At 46.2% G+C, this 20,081-nt stretch overlaps 1 protein-coding gene across 2 annotated transcripts in view; it reads right to left on the bottom strand.

Moving 5' to 3' along the window:
* Positions 1-20,075, bottom strand: part of CMTM4 (CKLF-like MARVEL transmembrane domain containing 4) — a 41,791-nt gene extending 21,716 nt beyond the window's left edge. Inside the window, exon 1 of one of the 2 annotated variants that reach the window (XM_006878715.1) lies at positions 19,888-20,075. In XM_006878715.1, the coding sequence (XP_006878777.1) occupies positions 19,888-20,073 (186 nt within the window). In that variant the 5' untranslated portion in view covers positions 20,074-20,075. The remainder of the gene's footprint in view (positions 1-19,887) is intronic. The other variant, XM_006878716.1, reaches the window with a different exon arrangement.
* Positions 20,076-20,081: the final 6 nt, after the last annotated feature.

The raw sequence follows: 20,081 nt of genomic DNA, 5'->3' as shown, positions 1-20,081 counted from the left end.
ATACAAGAGATACAGCATCTTTTTATTGTAGTTTTTAATACAGTTAAAATGTCAATTTCACACAAACTGATGTATAGATTTAACACAGTCCCAGAAAAAATTTTTTGGTGGACTATATAAAGTGGATTCTGAAATTTATGTAAAAGTCAAAGAAATTAAAAAGGTCAATTTCTAAAAAGAATGAAGCTGGCATGAGCACATGTTACAGAGTTATACTAATCAGGACAGTAGGATAGAAGTGAAAGAATGGACACACAGACCTGTGAAAAGAGAACATCCCAGAAGCCCACACACACATACACATAATTACGGCCAGCTGATGGCTTACAAAGGTGGAGAAAAGATGGTGTGGCCCATCGAGTCGATTCTAACTCACAGCAGCTCTTTTGGACAGAGCAGAGCTCGCCACAGGCCTCTGGGCTGGTCCTGTCGGGGAGCCAACCACCAAGTCTTTCTCCCAAGGAGCTGCTGATGCTCAAACCACACACCTTTCAGCCACCAGGCAGGTACTTAACCACTCTGTCATCAGCGATCCTTGGTTCAGGAAAGTATCTTCAAAATACAGCATTGAAACAATTACAGAGCAACAACAGTAACAACAAACTGTATGCCAATACATTTCTGTTCACTGAAAACAAAAGAAAGAAAATATGGGAGGAAATCCTGGCACTACTAGTTTCTAGATACAGTATCAAAAGCATATTTGATGTGAGAAAAATGATCGCAGTTCATAAAGACCAAAAGACTAAAGATCCAGTAGGGGCCAGAAAAGGTGGGTTAGTGGTGGGCATGGATCAACGGTGATTCATTTTGTGAAACACAACGTATGGGAACGATCATATAAAACACAATGAACAGAGGACTGGGTGAAACACATGTATGTAAACGAAACACAATACACACAAATTCTGTAGGCAAACCAATATTAAAAAAAAAAAAAAGACAAATATTTGCAAGCCATAAAGTTCTGGTAGCTGAAGTATATAAAGAAAAAAGTACACATGTATATACTTAAAAAGTAATAAAAAGTACAAAGAAAAAAGCCATTTAGGGAAACCATTATGAAGCACCACCACATACCCATGAGAATGGCTTTGAAAAAAAAAATAGAGACTACCTAATGCCAGTGAGGCTGTAGACAGCAACGGGCCCCCCCCAAACATTGCTGGTGAGAATGTAAAATGTTCCGGCCACCCAGCAAAATGTGTGGCAGCTTCTTAAACAATTAAAATATACACTGACCATATGGCCCAGTATGAGAACCCCAGTGAAATAAAAAACCTACGTTCACATAAAAATGATACACGCATGTTTACCACAGTTCCATTCAGAATCGTTCAAGCCAGGAAACAACCCAAATGTCTTTCTGTAGAAAAATGAATAAACAAGCTGCGGTGCGTACCCAACAGGGACAATACTGCACAATAACAAAACGTGAACGGTGGATAAACACAACACGAAGCAATCTTGGGCACATCACACAGAGCGAGGCCTTCTCAACATGACTCCCTTTACTTGACATTCTGGACAAGGCAGCTTTACAAAGACAAAGAACAGAGCAGTGGTTGGCAAGGGCTGGGCGTGCCTACAAGGAACTGTTCTATGTCCCATCTGTGAGAGTGTGATTACACAAAGGTATATGTGTGAGAGTTCACTGAACTGTAAGGGCAGACACACACATACACATGCGCGCGCGCACACACACACACACACGCGCACACGCACGTCAGCCTCACTGCACGTTAACTTAAATATCACTAAGAGCACGTGGAGACCACCACTGTCTAGGATGTGCTCAAACCTCAATAGCTCTAACTCTGGCCAGTTTTATCATGTTCAGAAATAAAATGCAGTGCATTCCCTTGCTAGATTTTGTTTGTTTGCTTAATTCAAAAGTAGTGCAGGGCAAATTCTAAATTGGTTTTGCATGTTACTTTCTCTAGATTTAAAATATCTCTGGAATAATGCCTTCATTTTTGCCTTAGTCACAAAACAAAGTAAGAAGAACAAAGAACAAGACTAGTGTCCAAAAGGAAACCAAGACCTGGTGGGCTGGACCAGGCCAGAACCAAAAGCATAAGAAAAAAGCCTAATGTGCTCAGTCATTAGCTGTGAACTTGGACTTGTGTGTATTTCTCTTTAAGCATACTGTAGGTTTGTCCTAGAGAGGGTTACACAGGGCTGCTCCTTGGAGGCAAGGATTCAAAGGCTTCATCTGACATACTCTGGACATGTTGCAAGGAGGGACCTGTCCTTGGAGAGGGACATCATGCTTGGGAGGTTAGAGGGACAGCACAGGAGAGGAAGACCCTTGAGATGAAATGGATTCATTCAGTGACTGGGACAATCGGGGTGGGTGTTTCAGAGACAGTGTGATTGGCACAGACAGGACAAATCAGGGTTTAGGGCTGTTGTACACAAGGTCACGATGAGTCGCAGGCGACTCGATGGCACATAACAACAACAACATACAGTACTTCTACAAAAGGTTCTTGAAACAGTAATGTAAATATACGGGAGTTATGGTAGCTTAGTGATAAGGAATTTTATTGCCATTGTAAAAGTACATGATTCAAATCCACCAGCTGCTTCACTGGAGGAAGACAAGCAGGTGCAATTTACTGCCTCTGAAAACCCAGTGTAGGTTGAGTGGTGGGGTTGAGTATGACTTGAAAGTACTTAACAATAGGGGTGGACAGGGAGCGTGCAACAATGAATGAATGGAAATCCAAAGTCTCTGTAAACTTAAATTTAAAAAAAGAAAGTACTAAACAACAACTATGTATATGTACACACACACACACACACACACACACACACACACACACACACACACACCAATTTTCTTCCCCAGATTCTCAGGCCGAGGCCCCATAAGCCAATACTGACCGGCAGACCCTCCACCACGGAAGGCCCAGCTGAGGAGGCAGCAGCTTGTTGGCCCAAGGCCGGTGGGACAGTCAGGAGCCGGTCCTTTCACAAACAATAAGGGCACACCCAGGAAGGACATGTGAAGGAAGGACATGGCCTGGGAGCCACTCTGCCCTTGACCAGGTCGCCAAGAGGAGGAGCTGAGCACTGGAGGGCAAAGTCCTTCACTCCAGGAAAACCTCCAGACTGGAGAGGCCCTGGTGCCTGGTCTCCCTCAAATGCCTGGTCCACCTGGGAGTCCTGCAGTGACCGCCATGCTCTCCCGATCTGTTCCCAGCAACCAAGAGCTGGTCACCAGGCCAGCACCACGGGGCAGAGGGCATGGTCCTTGGGGCCCGCCCAGCCAGCCACAAGGCACCTCAGTGCTCACACTCACACAGCAACTCTCAGGGTGGAACCGCTATCAGCTGACCTGCTCCATCCTCTACGGCCCCGCCCAACTGCCCACAGGGCTCCTGGGCTGGTCACCAGGTCCTGCTCCCATGTTGCCACTGGGTGGATTTGAACACCCAGCTTTTCAATTATTAGCCAAGCATTTAACCACCAGGACTCATCTACCACGCATCAGTCACCCTCACTTGCTTGACAGATGACCTGCTAACTTATGTTCTGAGCAGGACCAAGAGTTTTCATTACAACACGGAACTCTGGTCAAAATGAGCCAGCAGGTCACCTGCACGTCTGCACTCCTTCATTCATCTGGAATTGAATACACTTCATCTTCTACATATCCACACATTATGATGGAGGATGAGTAGTGTCTGGGGTCTTAAAAGTTCCCATGTAGCCAGGTGAGACACACCAGTCAGTACCTTAACAGAGCAAGAGTGGATGATGGCAGTCAAAGGATCACAGAAGAAACTGACCACAGGATGAATGACAATGTCCTCAAACCTGAGTACAGAAGATCTTGAAGGTGTCCAGCCACCACCACCAACTGTTCAGACCAGAGACATCATCATAGAGCACCCAACACGGAATGAAAGCAAAAGCAAATTCACTAAAAAGACTGGGCCTCAGGCCCTAAGGTGCACCTGATTCAAGCCATGATCTTTTCAATCACTTGCTATGCATCTGCGAGCTGGACCATGAACAAGGAACACAGAAGAAGAATCAATGTCTTTGAACTGTAGTGTTGCAGAAAAGTGCTGACTATGCCATGGACTTCTAAAAGAACAGACAGATAAGTCTTGGAGAAGGTGCAGCCAGAGTGCTCCTTGGAGGCAAAGCTGATAAAGCCTTGTCTCACACACTCTGGATATGTTGTTAGGAGAGGCTAGTGCTTGGAGACGGGCAACATGCTTGGAAAGGTGGAGGGAGGGCGTAAGAGAGAAGACCCTCAACCAGGTGGATTAACACAGCGACAGCAGCCATGGGCTCCAGTATGTCAGAGACTGTGAGGACAGCACAGGTCAGGGTTCAGATCTGTTTAAAGGCTTGCTATGAGTCATACTCGACTCAACAGCACCTAACTACAACAATGCTGGAACTAACGAGACTAAGAGAATCCCTAAGACTATCACCTTAAAACAGGTTTTGAACATGGAATAGAAGATGTCTCTGGAGGCCACAGACTGCTGTCTTCGGACTTCTTTATAGTGTTAAAGGCTGAGCTCTCCGACACACCTAATCCCATTGCCCCAGTTATCATATTAATCCATCTCATGCGGGGTCTTCCTCTCCTGCACTGTCCCTCCACCGTGCCACACATGATGCATGATGCTCTTCTCCAAGGACTGATCCCTCCTGACCACGTGCCCAAAATACGTGAGACGGAGTGTCAAAATTGCAATGTTGAAGGAAAGTGATCTATGTCATGGACTGTCAACAAAATCAAACATTAGAGGGAGGGGTTGAAGGGATGAAGACAGATTCAGGGGGACCTGAAGACAAGGTGACAGAGGGCACAGATCAATGGTGATTAGTTTTATAAAACACAGTGTATGGGAATGATTGTATAAAAAACAATGTGAATGACGGAAGGGGTGGCACACAAGGAAACACAATACACGAATTCTGTATGCAAACCTCTATCAAATCATGCAAATAATTCTGTCTCAGAAGAAAGACTGACAGGGAGCTTAGAGACCAGGACAGTGAGACTTCACCTCACTTTTGGACATGTTGTGAGGAGAGGGGAGTCTCTGGAAAAGGACTTCAGGCTTTAAAGATGGGGGGTCAGAGGGAGAGGAAGACCCTCAAAGAGACAGACGAAGACAGTGACCACAAGCATGGTCGTGAACTTGGCAGACCCAGACGTTGGCCCGGAGAGGCCAAGGTTCCAACCTCCTGGACGCAGGGTCGCCATGACCTGAGTTGGCGTTTGACCAGCGCAGGAAATCAGCATTTTCACCCGTGAGTAACGCACTCCCTCAAATCTGAGAGGCATCCAGTGTCACAGTGCAGAAATGGCTGATCCTCACTTTCCACCACAAACCAGACGTAACAGCATATTGTTAGGTCAGACGGGAATGAAAGGTTATGAAATGCATAACCGGCTGAAAGGTCACCCATCAGGAGAGATAAAGGTCAGACACCTACAGGTGAGAACGTGGCAGGGACAGGGGTTACATGTTCGGTCAAAGCTTCATGCCATTCAGTCTGCTACACGGAGGTCCAGGTGGTGGCCAGGACCAGTTTTGCTGGGACCCTTAGTCTTCAATTATGTCTATTTCCATTGAAAGTGTTAGGTTAAGTTTTACCTCAAGATCCTCTTTTTGCATATTATATCTAAAAAGGTAGAGACATTGGGAACAGAGTGGATACTCTGAAAGGCCGGACCTCAGAGAACAGTAATGTTGTCCTTGAGGCATACGGCCAGAGTCAGCACTGAGGGACTGTCATTTGGACAGGCGGCTCTAAAAACCCAACGTGGCTTCCAAACTCATGCCAAGACTTCAGGGGTCAGTCAACACCATGGAGTCAGAACAGACTCACAGCTGATCCTCCAGTGAGTTTTCAGAGACTGCCATCTTTCTCCCTCAGAGCCACTCGAGGGTTTGAACTGCCTGCCTTTGCACTGGCAGCACAACTCTTTACCCAGTAAGCTACTTTCAGAGTGCCCTAGCCACACACAGACCTAGCACTCTGATTTTAGATTCTCATACGGGACAAACAGAATTTAACGCTGCCACATTTTAAAACTGTACACAGCATGCAACAATTTACATAAAAATTGCTAAAAAGCAAACCAAATGTGCTATGTAAACTTTCACCTAAAAACAAAGTATTTTTTTAAATTTTGCTGTATTTTTTTTAAAAAATTGTTTTATATTGTTCTACATATAAAACTTGTCTACATTGTGTTTCATACAATCATAGCCATGCATTGTGTTTTACATGCTTAATCCCCATTGGATTATACCCACCATGATGACCCTGTCTTTTCAGGTTGCTGCCAGAAGAGTCTTTAATAATTCAAAAGAAATCTTTTAAAAATACTGTATCTGGGACAAAAACATTTCAGGTGTATATATATTTTTTTTTCCAGGTGTATACTTTTACTACTTGGTGATTTTAAAACACACACTCCAATCTAGCTTGATGTCACAGCTAAGCCGTTGTCTCTAAAATGCATTTCCTGGTTAAACAGCCAAGATGACTAGTCAGCCATACAGCATCTTTATGTTACTGAAAAGCAGAACTCAGTCTGGGTGGGAGCCTTGCTTGGCAGGAGGAGAGCAAGGTAAGAGCTGGCACCTGCTCCCGGCTGGCGACCTGGCTGCCCAGTGCCAGGTAAGTGCTGGCAGCAGGCCCTGTGGGCTGGGCCTGTTTCCTTCACTCTCTCACCCTCTCGGCAGGGCCCGCTGTTCATGTCCAGCCCGCACAGGCGCCAAGCAGCTTTGAACAATGGAGACCTCTAGCAGAATATCAGGGACTTTCTTGTTCCACTTCAACAAGAATATCGCTGTATCAGTTTAGCAGAATCCTGTATTGCACAGGTCCTGACAACCTGTGCATCAAGTATTAAGAAATTTACTGTCGTTAACAGTTTTAGTTTGCTTGACTCCACAGTCAACATTCTTGGTAACAGCAGCCAGGAAACCAGGAGATGAATTGCATTGGGAAAGTCGGCTGTGAGGGACCTCTCAAGAGTACTGAAGTGCAACAATGTCAGGCTGGAGACTAAGGTGTGCCTGATCCAGGCTATAGTCTTTGCAATTACGTGCTAAGCATCGGAGAGTTGGACAGTGAATAGGGATGATAGAAAGAGAATTGATGCCTTTGATCTGTGGTGCTGAAGAAGGGTGTTGAATATACCACGGACTGCTAGGAAAACAAACAGGTTTGTCCTGGAGTGGGTGAAGCCAGAATGTTCCCTGGAGTCAAGGATTCTGAAGCTTCGTCTGACATACTTTGGGCATGTTGCGAGGAGGGACTGAACCTTGGAGAGGGACATCATGTTTGGGAGAGTGGAGGGATGACGCAGGAGAGGAAGACCCTTGATGAGATGGATCAATTCTGTGAGTGGAGTGGTGGGAATGAGTGTGTTTGAGACAGCGAGGTTGGCACAGGATAGAACGGCGTTTAGGGCTCTTGTACATAGGGTCGCTATGAGTCGCAAACGGCTCGATGGCACATAACAACAACAAACAGTTCATGTTTAAAAAGGGAAGAAAAAACCAAAACAATGCTCTTTCACTTTTATTAATCTGGTTAGAGCTGTAACTGTAGATTGTATGCAGCTCATTAAAAGAAATGAAAGTTATACCTGTTGAGACTACACATAACCAAACACCTCACGGGACCAGTTTTCTTGGTTTGAAGGATTAGGGTCATGGTCTCAAGGGACAACCCTGGCAACTGGTATACAGCTAAAAGCCACACGCACTGCTGAGTCTAAAGCACAGAGACTCCCCATCTGTCTCCACCGTTGTAAATATTACAGTCAGAGCAATGTCCATCTTTCCCCCTCGGAGCACCTGGGAACACCCAACTTTCTCTCTCAGCTTTTTTTAAACTAGTATCAGAACATGTCATGCACTATATGCCCCATCCAGAACTCTGCAACTGGTAGAACACTGTTTTGTTTTGTTTTTTTCAAAGATTATGTCCTACTTTGTTTTTTGTGGGTTTTTTGGGGGGGGAGCTCTGGTGGCCTAGTGGCAAGAAGCTGCACTACAATCCCAGAGGTGCAAGGTTCAAATCCATCAGATGCTCTGCTTGAGACCAGGGCAATCTCCTCCTGTACCACTCAGATCCAATTTGATAATACACACACAAAATTTTTAAAAATTTTTTAAAGAAGATTTTGTTCTACTTTTCAATTCCAAGATAGTGTCTGGGGTCTTAAAAACTTGCCAGTGGTCACCTAAAATCAAACAGCCGATCTCTGTTTACCTGTAAGAAGAGGAAGAAGAAACCCAAGAATCAGAGAAACGACTAAAGTCTTGGTCAACTTGATGGCACTGAACACTGGCCTATACTTCAAACAGACTATCCCTTAAGGTCACCATTCAACAAAAGAACAGTTAACTCAAAGAGAATGTCACCCTTAAGAACCATGCTTTTGAATAAGTACCTATGAGCCCTTCAATACGGACTGTATCTCAACATCAAGAAAACAAAAATTCTTACCATTGGACCAATAGGCAACATCATGATAGACAGAGAACAGGTTTTAAACTGTCAATGACTTCATCTTACTTGGATCCATAATCAATACATTTGGTATCAGCAGTCAGGGACCTCTCCAAATTATTGAGGAGTAAAATGTTAGCTTGTGAACTAAGGAGTGTCTGATTCACGATACAGTCTTTTCAAACACTCGTTATGCATCTGAGAGCTGGACAACGAATAAGGAGGACAGAAGAACTGATGACGCTGAATTTGTAGTGTTGGAAAAGAGTCATGAATATGCCATGAACTGCCCAAAGAATAAACAGATAGGTCTTGGAGAAGATGCACTCAGAGTGCTCTGTGGAGGCAAAGATGATAAAGCTTTGTCTCATACACTTTGGGCCTGTTGTTAGGAGAGGCTATTCCTTAGAGACGGACATCATGCTTGGAAAGGTGGAGGGAGGTCGAAGCAGAGGGAGACCCTCAACCACGTGGATGGACACAGTGACCACAACAACGGGCCAGAGATTGTGAGGTTGGTGCAGGACGGGACTGGGTTCAGATCAGTAGTCCAGAGAGTCACTATGTGTCACAACTCAACAGCACCTAAGGACACCAACAATACCGAAGAGAGGACTCTAACACACAAATGAGACGTTTAGAGACAATGAGTCGAAATTAAAAGAGGTGAAATAAATAACTAGAGCAGAAATAATGAGGATGCTGGCACAATGTGAAAAGATGTCACCAGGTTACTGAACAACATGTACAAACTGGTGAATGGGGGAGCATGTCTTGATGGCATATTCTTATAAACAATAAAAGAAAAAAATTCAAAATTAAGAAATCCACAACTGCGAGCCTTCTACAAACTCCGCAGGGCCAGCCAGAAAGGCGAGCCTTCAGGGGTTCTCCCTCAGCCGCACCCCCCCCCCAAGGAGTCCCCTCATCCAACAGCCTGGCAGCCCCATGGAACCGAGTCCTAGAGCCTCCCCTGAAGGTGGGACAGCTGCGGCATCTCCCCAAAACCTTACCCAAACCACCTGCCTGGACACAGCCCAGTGACACCCGGACACCACTGCCCCTCCATCACACACTTCTGGGTCAGGCGGAGTGCCACGCAGAGTTCTACCTGTAACAAGTGGGGGCTATCACTCCCCACCCCTTCCAGCTCCAAATTCACACTCTTAAAGAACACAAGACAAACGTGCTGGCAAGTTATACTGAGTTCACCTTACCGTCACAGAAACTAAGGATCTAAAAGGCAAATTTGTATCTACTGAGACCAGGGTTGTGTTACCATCCCAACCAGCCAGCCTGTCTCAAGCACATTTACTTGGGCAATCTGCCTGGGGTGTGTGCCCTTTCAACACACTATCCTGGGCAAAGGCCTGATTCGTCTTCCCTATCTCTCCCCACGATCTCATTAAGGATCAGAAAGACGCCAGAATCCACAGAGCTGGCCCACAGAGTTGGCTTCACAGAGAGGAAGAAAAACCTCATCCGACAGCAACAGCCAAACATAAAACAAGTCCACTAACGTGGAGTGAGTTCAGAACAACCCTTCACTAGGTCCCCAAAGCTAGAAATCGTTCCAGGAAGGGACCAGCCAGCTTCCTTTCCAGGAGCAGCTGGTGGATTCAAACCACTGACCTTCCAGTTAGCAGTACACAACACCACTAGAGTTCCAACAGCGCGGCCAGGCAGCAGGCCAGCCCGGGGCTCAGGTGCCTGGGCCATCAACTGGGTGCAACTTGTTTCTTTAATGAGCTATGTCTCAAAAGAGATCATCAAAGACACATCCTAATCCTTAGAGGCAAGGACGGTCCATGTTGTAGTTGTGTACTGTCCAACGGACCTATAGCTGACCCTCTGGCAGATTTTCAGAGGCATGAGAGGGAGACGGCCCATCCTTCTACCACCAAGCGGTTGGTGGCCTTGAACCCTGTACCTTTGGGGTTGCACTGCAGCTTCTTGTCATTAGGCCACCAGAACTCCCTAAGAGCTAATGGGAGTTGGGATTTATAACACAGATTTTTAAAACATATTCTTCATGACAGTCTTGAAACATCTAGTGGAGGTGGAAGTGGCATCAGAGGGGGAAAAGCCAGTGAGGTTGGGCAGGGAGAACAGAGAGAGGGGAGGGGTGAAGGCGGCAAAAAGGACAGAGGACCCTGCCTCACCCCCGTCCACTTCCAGGGACCTCCTGGCTGAATAACGTGGCTTCACAGCAGCTTCATGTGAAGAGAACCAGACGGGAGGGGCAGACTTAGAAAAGCTAGATGAAGTGGGACCCATCACAGCCACACACATAATCATAGATGCACCACTTGCCATAGTAAAGACAAACAAACAGACAAACCAAAGGGTGAAATTCATTTCAAGCAGCTATTTAATCCAGTGTAGCCAAAACAGTTTAACACATAATCACTATAAAAATTATTAATGAGCTATCTGACATTCTGTTTTTTTCTATTACAGCTTCAAAATCAGTGTGTATTTTATGCTTACAACATCTCAATTCCCACAGCCCACATTTTAAGTAATCACTTGGCTACATACGGCTACTGTTCTGGACAGCACAAATCTACAGGCCCCTTCACCTTCAGAAAATTCAAATTCATTAGCTAAGAATTCAGTCCTTACTGGAGAAGGAGGGGCAGTCTCCTCCTGTACCTGTCAGATCCAATTTGACAGAACACACACACAAAAATAATAATAAAAAAAAAAGAGGCAATCCAAAGTCTCTCTAAATTTTCATTAAAATAATAAAAAAAATTTAAAAATAATTCAGTCCCTTCCTAATCTGGCTCCCCTTCTTTCTATGACACCCCACATTCTCCTTGCCCTTCCCACCCATATCTCTGCCAGGTGTACCATACCTGGTCACCACCTTCCCTTCCTGAGCCTGCCCCTGACCCCAGCACGTCCTATTCCAGTTACTAGCCACGCAACACCCTGTGAACGTGCCCATTTCACGTAAGGCCACATGCTGCCCTGCCAGACCCACTGGCCCCAGACCTCGCTCAGAGTGGCGTGTGTACTGTGCCCAGCCACCACCTGCAAAGAGACTGGGAGGTCTTCGAGGGTGAGGAGTTTTGTCGTATTTATTTCTCACAGCACCTGGTCCAGCCTATGTGCTCACATATATACATGCTTTTGGGTGTTTCAGGAAAGGTGGGGAAAATGACGTTTTACCAACATCTTGCTACTATCTCTAATTTTGATCCAACTGTGAAGTCATTTAGCCAACTCTTAATCTCAAATCACAGTTCCCCCTCACAGACACGCAGACTCACAGACGCCTTACATGAAGTGGAGTTTTATTTGCAGGTGAGCCACACATACTTCTGTCATCGCTGTGTGCCTTCGAGTTGGGACCAACTCACAGCTGACTGCCCAGAGGGTTTTCAGACACAGTAAACTCCACTGCAGGAGACTGGACCTCTCTCTCCTACAGGGCGGCTGGCGTAATACCAGCTATTAGTAATACCCAATACGACATAAATACCATGTAAGGAGCACTTGCTGCTCCTCTGAGCCAGGGTCCTGACCACTTAGTTGTCCCACACCCCACTATTTTCAATCCACAGTTAGTTGAGTCCTCAGAGGCCACAGACCCGGAGGGCCCAGTGGATGCATTACGTGTGGGGTTTGCACAGAAAGTGAGAGAAAGTCGAGATGCTCAACAGCACCCGCCCCTGGGTCTGCCGAAGCCATTGTTCCCGGCTTCTTTGTCGCTGGTATAAAAAAAAAAATCTCCTAGCTTTAAATTGTTTTTCAAAGCTGTACTGGAATAAACGGGAAACCACAAAAATGAAGGCTTCCACTGCACCCGTCATCAGATCACAGTAGCAATAAAGAACCCATCCAAAACAATCCACATCTGATTAAACAGTGGACATTTGCAGTGTGTGTTAACCCCTCAGAGTCTCCAGTGTACCCAATCATTCCCAGGACCAAGCTCAGATGTCTCCTCTCGTCGCCCCTCGCCCTAGGCCTGCACTGGGAAAGGCCACCTCCCTCTTAGGCCCCACAGACCCGCTCTTTTAATCAGAAAACGCTGGGAAAGACCACGGGGATCCTCAGCTCATCCTTTTTCTTTATACATGTAAAGTGGACACTGACAAGATGTTCAGAAGAGAGCGGACATGAAGATTGGGAGCAGGCCTTTCCCGGAGCGTGGTGGTCAGAAAGTAGACTTCACTAATAATTACAGAATCCCTGGTTTTCATTTTATACGTTTCTAAGCAAAAAAGCTTGGCAATGCCTCTTCTGGTTGCCCCTCCTTTTACAAAAATCTGTCTCTTAAGCAAAAGCTTCTGTTTCCTAGTAGCTGCAGATCTTCTAAAAACTTAAAGTTCAGGAAAGGGGGAGGGAAGTCATTCCAATGGCATTCTGTCTCTGTACTTTCTTCCCACTATTTTCCACTGAGAACAGAATACAGAAGTTCCCAACCACCTTTATCAAAGACCTTTACTCATTGCCGTCTAGTCAGAACCAACTCTTGGCTGGCCCTGCAGGCCATAACCTGCCCATCTGTCCCTCGGGTCACTGGTGGACCTGAATCACATGGTCTCCGGCTTAGCAGTGCAATTCCTCACGAGGTGCACCCGCAGAGTGCCCTACCAAAGACCTAACATAAAGAACACTTCTTTACATGGGCTGCTGCTGTTATTAAGGTGCCAACCTCTTGACTATGTGTGACTCACTGTGACCCAAGGACAGAGCCCTGAACCCTTCCCTGTCCTGCACTATCCTCATGAACTCCACCGCGCTCAAACCCATTGCTGCGGTCACTGTGTCCATCTCATCGAGGGTCAAGCTCTCCTTCGCTGACTCTGTCTTTCCCAACCTGATGTCCTTGTCCTAAGACTGGCCCCGTCCCGTAACACACCCAGAGCACATGAGATGAAGTTTCCCATCCTTACTTCTAAGGAGCTCCTTGGTTGCACCGTCCCCAAAATGTGTCTGTTCATTCTTTTGGCAGTCCATGCGTTAGTCAGTCCTCGTCTTCAAACACCACCACTCAAAGGCATCGATTCTCCTTCTGTCGTCCTTATTCACCATCCATCTTTCAGACGCATGCAAAGGTATGTATTCATGTGGAAATAACATATGTATATTAATAAAATTATATATTCTTCTCTTCTCCTGGATACCCATGATTTAAAATAATTTGGCCTTACGAATTATGTTCAATACGGGTTCATTTTTTCCCTTTCACTTACTACCCTCATTCAACAAATTTAACCCCACTTACTCAGGGTGCCAGGCACTGTTTCAGACACCGGCGATACAGCAGCAAAGTTTAAACACTAAGTCCCTGATCTGCTGGAGGAGATTGTCTAACCAAGTGGTAAATGCAAAGGAAGAGGAAAGTAAGGAGGATGAGAGAAACACAGAGTAAGGCAGGGATTGTGTCCTGTGAAAGAGTAGTCAGGGAAGGGCTCTGGAATGGTCGTATCTGGTATCGGGGTGCAGCATTTGGAGGGATTCATGGCAGCCAAATGGTTGCAGAGTAAACGAGCTCATGGGCCTTTCTAAGTGTCTTAAGCAACACCCCAGAATCTGTTTAACTAAAAGCAAATGACATTTACTGAGGGACAAGAGATGGAGATGTTGGACGGAAAATATCCATTGTCAGGGAGCAAAAACGGCCACTCTGCAGGACCACAAAACAGGACACTTTCTCATATTCTTGGGCCAGCAGCTAAAAGCTACAAAATTCATAACTGGCTGAAGAAAGACCATAAGCGGAGTAAAAGGCTAGGCTGTTCTCATTGTTAAGTGCCATCAAGTTGGCTCTGATTTATAGCGATTCCACGTACAAGACAATGAAGCCCGGCCTGGTCCTGAACCGTCCTCACAATCTCCACTTCATGCACTTAAGCACAGTGGTGCGGTCACCAGGACCGCTTCTCCCTCACTGACCCTCTACTTTTCTTTTCTTTTTTTTCCCCACATTCCTGGCTGTTTGTCTCTTTATTAATAATTATAAAATTATTCCATTCTTTGGGACCCTCGGTCTGCAACACATAATTTTCTTCTGTAACAACTCAACCCTCTACTTTTCTAAGCATGATGTCCCCTTTCAAGGACGGCTTCCTCCTGACAATATGCCCAAAAGATGTGAGATGAAATCCCACCGATTCCATGTGGCCAAACCAATCAATGCAATGCTCATAAAGGAGCACCGACATTGCCCTTCTCCCAAGACATGCTGGTTTGTTCTTTATTCCACAGAATATCCAGTATTCTTCATCAACATCACAATTCAAAGACGTCAATTCTTTGGTCTTTATTCATGTCCAACTTTGACACGCATACAAAACCACTAAAAATATCATGGCTTGGGTCCGGCACGCCTTAGGTCTTTAAACTGACACCTTACTCTTTACAAGATATCTAGGGGCACTGGTGGCTTACCGGTAAGTAATTGCACTGCCAATTCACAGGCAGCCAGTTCAAATCCACCAGATGCTCTATAGGAGAAAGATGGGCAATCTTCTCCTGTGCAATTTAATGCATCTGAAAATCGACTGGAGGGTCAGCTATGAAAGCGTTCTGACTCCTTGGTACTCAACATCTCGAAGTGAGAATTTGGCAGTGATGTTCCAAAACACACAGGTGGGATTACATGATTAATCAAAATTTCATATTGTTCCACTTATTGCAAGGTCGTTCCAGAGAGGGGGAGATGGGCTTTGCTGGTAACCATTCTTCCTTAACTATTTAGACAGAGCAGTACCTCAAGACCCTGCCTTTGCATCTACTGTCAATAATGACAAAGACCTTTGTAGATTAGATATCCCACACAGGCCAGACCTCAAAGAAAAGGAATGTTGTCCTTGAGGTTTATGGCTCCAGAAAGCATGAAGGTCAAAGTCAGTTCCTAAAAAAATCCAAGGTGGACATTAACATGGAGTTAAGCCTCTGCTTTTAGATACCCTATTTACACACTAACCAAATGCCTCGATTTTATACTCTTATATAAAGACTTTCGGGGAGCAGATTTCTAGGCCTTTCTTCCGAAGTGGTTTTGAACTGCTGACCTCTTGCTTAGGAGTCATGCATTTATTAACCATTCACTTATGAGTCAACTCAAAAGGCTTTTGATCAGTTGTTCTGCAGACAAAGACTGTGAGGGAGGAGGATGCTATGAAAACATTAATGAAGCTTCTGATGACACTGTTGTTGTTGTTAAGTTCATAGAGTCCTAGACAACTCATTGCGACCCTATGAACATTTGTATAACTTTCACCATTTCTCCAAGTTCATAGGGTTTCTGGACGCAAGCAATTTCGGAAGTAGATGCCACTCCTGCTTCCAAGCTTGTTTTACTCGGGGAGTTCCACCCCACACTGTCCACCATGGGTGACCAATATTGCATTTGACACATCAGTGTCGTTAGGCTCTCAATTACAGAGATGTAGTAATAGATGCAGGAAGGAGCCCTGGTGACGTAATGCATGTGTCAGGCTGCCATCTAGATGGTTGAGGTTCGAATCCACCATGGCCTCTGAGGGAGAAAGTTTTACAGCCTTCTCAACTCAATGGAGGGACACACCATGCGCTGGGATTGACTTGATGCAGGGTGTTTGGTTGTTCGATTTTGTTAATAACAGGGGTCCTGAAGGGTTCCAGGAAACCCCACTCTGAAAGCCATCAATCTTTGTGAAGAGACAGGACACACTCCTGTGAGTGTGGAAGCTGCTGGGATAAGGATCAAAACTTTATGAAAGAATTCTTCAAATAAAAATCCTCTCCAAGTAAAACTGCTTAAAATAAGCTTATTGTTGTTGTGTGGCATCAAGTCCATTTTCAACTCATAAAATCCCAAATGAAAGAGTAGAACCACCAGAGGGTTTTCTTGCAAATCACCAGGCCTTTCCCCTGTGCAGACCCCTGGTTGGATATGAACTGCCAACCTGTCAGCTTGCTGCATTTAGTCACTGTGCCATCAGAGCCTCCTGAGTGATAGGTCACAAAGAATGTTGAACAAATGCAATGTCAGTCGGTCAGTCAGACCAGAGTTCAAGGGCAGGGATGAAACAACAAGACCCCTGAGAGTCCTTTCAAAACGGAAAAGCTGAGACTGCTCCTGTGGGAAGACTGCCTCATGAGAAGAGGCAGGACACCACCCACAGAGAAAGCGAAACCCTTGTATGTCTGCCCTCATTAAACTCATTGCTACGGAGTTTAACCACCAGCAGGTTTCCGAGAGCTGTAAATCTCCCAGGAGGAGACTAACCATTTTTCTCTCTTGGAGCCACTGTTGTTGTTATTGTTGTGTACGACTGAGTCAGAACTGACTCATCACTGACCCTCCGGTGGGTTTTCACAGTTAATCGACTGCCCATCTTTCTCTCATGGAGCACCTGGTGATTCGAACCCTGTGCCTTCAGATTTGCAGCACAGCTTTTTTATCAGCACTGTTGTGGGGTTAACAGCACAACTCCCCATGGAATACAGTACCAGCATATAAAAATTCACCCATAAATGCACTGAATTGCCCAAAGAGCACAGAAATGTCCTTGGTTTCAAGGTCTCCTGACCTATTGTGTAAACTCACTCAAAATCATTTGTTCAATAGGCACAAAAAGAGTATATCTGGAAACCAGAACACCTTGATTCAAATCCCAGTTCTGCAGACCACTAGCCAAGGGACCCCCAAACTGAATCACAACTTCCCTCCTCAACTACAAAATGAGGGTGACATGTAGAGGAAGAAAGGTGCAGTTGCCCCCAGGCCTCATCACTAATTGAAGGAACCTGATAATGTCTAAGAGACCCGATTAGGGACCAGATTGTGACTATCTATGTAAGCTGTTTAGGATGAAAATCATACAAAACTGTACTTCTCAAACTTTACTATGCTAGTGTGTCACCTTGGAGAGCTGGTTAAAATGCAAATTGATTGAGAAGATCTAGGATGAAGCTGGAGTCTGAGTGTCTACAAGGCTCCTACAAGACTCGTAGACTACTCGCAGGCACCCTCTGTCCACCACCATCACCATCTTCCCTCAAGATCTGGAAAGCACGCTCTTATAATGGTCCCATACCTGTTGATGATTTGCAAGATTATGTGTCTGCAGTGAACGTAGCTAGAGGCCATTTCCCTTCCCCCACAAAGAGTGTTAATATAATGACTAGAAAAGCCAGTTATTAGGGTTTCTGAGACTTCATGCTACCATGGGAAGCCACATACTTCCCACATTCTAGTAATCTGACAACTAACCTTCAGACAAGCCCTAAGAGGCTAAAATCTACAATGAAACAATCTTATCAAACCAAATTTACCACTATTGAGTAGATTTCAACCCTATAGAGCAGAGGAGAATAATTTTATAGGCTTTCTTTACAGAAGTAGACTATTGTGCATTTCTCCAACAAAATAGGTTCAAACTGATGACTGTTCAGAGTTAATGGCCAACCTCTTAGCGACTGCACCACCAGGGCTTCAACCTACTAACTCACCGAAAGGCAATGCTAATTGCCAATGGCCCACAGTCCTGGCTCCAGAGGGCAAAGTCCCAGCATGCATTTTGTACAAACTACACTGTTTAAAGGAGCTCTGGTGGCTTAGGAGTAAGGAATTGTGCTACTAACTCAAAAGTATGCCGTTCAAGTCTGCCAACTACTCCATGAGGGAAAGATAACACCACAACCAGAGGCTTAAAGGTTAAAGAGTTGCATTGCCAATCCAAAGTTGGTAGTTATTATTTACCATCGAGTAGAAATGAACACATAGCTGACCTTCCAGTGGATTTTCTGAGGCAGTTAATCACAACAGAGATTAATCTTTCTCCCACGGAGCAGCTTGTGGATTAAAGCAGTGGGCGTTTGGGTTGGCCGTGCAAAAGTAGGTAGTTTAAATAGACCGGCTGCTCCAGGAAGAAGGAGAACTCTCCTTCCATGTGATCTACAGCGTCTGAAAACCTGCTAGAGTCCAGCTTTTATCAGATCAGAGTGACAAGTTAGTTCAAATTTGCCAAGGGTAAGTTCTATTTGCTTTCAAAAGCCCAGAGAGGAAACAAAGCAAGGTAACTAACTGGGCAGTCCTGGGTCTGGTTCCCACCCTTTTGGTTTTGATTCAGTTCAGATACTAAAAACAGTGAGCACTGCCTCTTTTAAAAAGCAAACTCTCCATTCTTTTTGCGAGCAGCAGTGCCTAACTACAGAACCAATACATCTCTGCAGACATTCCAATTCACAGGATAAGGTCACTTTAACATTCTGGAAATGAGGAACCAGCCTCATTTGTCTCGCTTTGGAGTCCTTTGAAAACACTTGCCTACACTCAACAGAACAAGCCTTTCACCCAGGAGAGAGATAAAACATCCTGTGATTCTGGAATTTACAAACACTGGGAGCTTTATTTAAAGTGTGTCAACACATTATACTATTCCCAAGGAATGCTTATCAATGCACTCAAGTAATCACAAGAAGACTGATGCCAGGAAGAAACAAAACACACATACACTGCAGTTCCCCACAAATGGCTTTCCTGGGCGACCAGCTTAACTTCTGCTGAAGAGCTACAGAGGAAGGCCCACCTGTGACCTTGGAAACATGATTTTTGCCCCCCCTGAACTCGACCTGTGTGCAACAGACCTAAACAACTGTCCCCAGAGGCCTCTTACAAACGCACCCCACAAGCTCCCCAGTCCTGAACATTCTCCAAGTTAAAAGTAAGGACCTGAGACATGAGCCGGGCTATGAGCAAGACCTGGAGAAAGTTCTGTTACCTCTGACGCTGGTTGCTATCCCGGAGTGATGTAACTCTGGGTACCAATTGGGCAGTGCCAGCCATTCCGCTGGGGTAGAGTGATCTCAGGGATGCCTGTCCTGTCTCCTCGGTTAACAAGGAAGATCAAACCTCTGCAGTATCAGCTGGAGACTTTTGTGGGCCAATCTGGTCTTCGGTCTGCTTCTGCCCTCCCTGCCTCCAATCAACAAGTACTGAGCCGTGCGTGGCCTCCGCTAGGTGTAGGGGAGAAAACCCAGCCCCACAATCCCTCAGTCGAAAGGTGAGTGCTGTGGCCCAAAACCCCGCCATAGAGTACTAGAATTTATTAGTAAGATCCAAGGAACGGCATGGCCCCTGCGCCAGGCTCGGCGGACACCATGCCCAACAGCGACTGGTAGGCCCGGGGACAGGTATCCAGGTAGGAGGCGCACACCTGGCGCTCAGGGGTTGGAGTCTGCAGGCTCCGGAGGAGGGCGGAGTCCCCAGCGCGGGCGGGAGGGCGCGCGGGGACCCTTCGGAGGAGAGGGGGAAGCGGGGGGCGCCGCAAAGGCCGGCCGGGCCTGAGCCCCAGAAGCGGGAACAGAGCGAGGGACGCGCCGTTAGGCCGCCGCCGCCGGGCACCTGGAACCCCACCCAGCACCTACCACTTGGGCGACCTTGAGGCGGCCGAGCGTGCCGCGCAGGTAGTCGGGGTCGCAGCGCAGGCCGGCCAGCCCGCGGCGCTGGCTCACCGGCTCGGTGGTGGGCTGGTACGGGCTGCTGGCGCCCGAGATCATGGAGGTGCTCGAGGCCTCGCCCTCGAAGCCGTCCAGCTCCTCGCCGCCCCGCATGCTGCCGC

This window comes from Elephantulus edwardii, unplaced genomic scaffold (genome assembly GCF_000299155.1).
Source record: "Elephantulus edwardii isolate Elephantulus edwardi_28Jun2011 unplaced genomic scaffold, EleEdw1.0 scaffold00001, whole genome shotgun sequence".
Taxonomy (NCBI): domain Eukaryota; kingdom Metazoa; phylum Chordata; class Mammalia; order Macroscelidea; family Macroscelididae; genus Elephantulus; species Elephantulus edwardii.
This window is presented reverse-complemented; position numbering and strand designations above follow the sequence as displayed.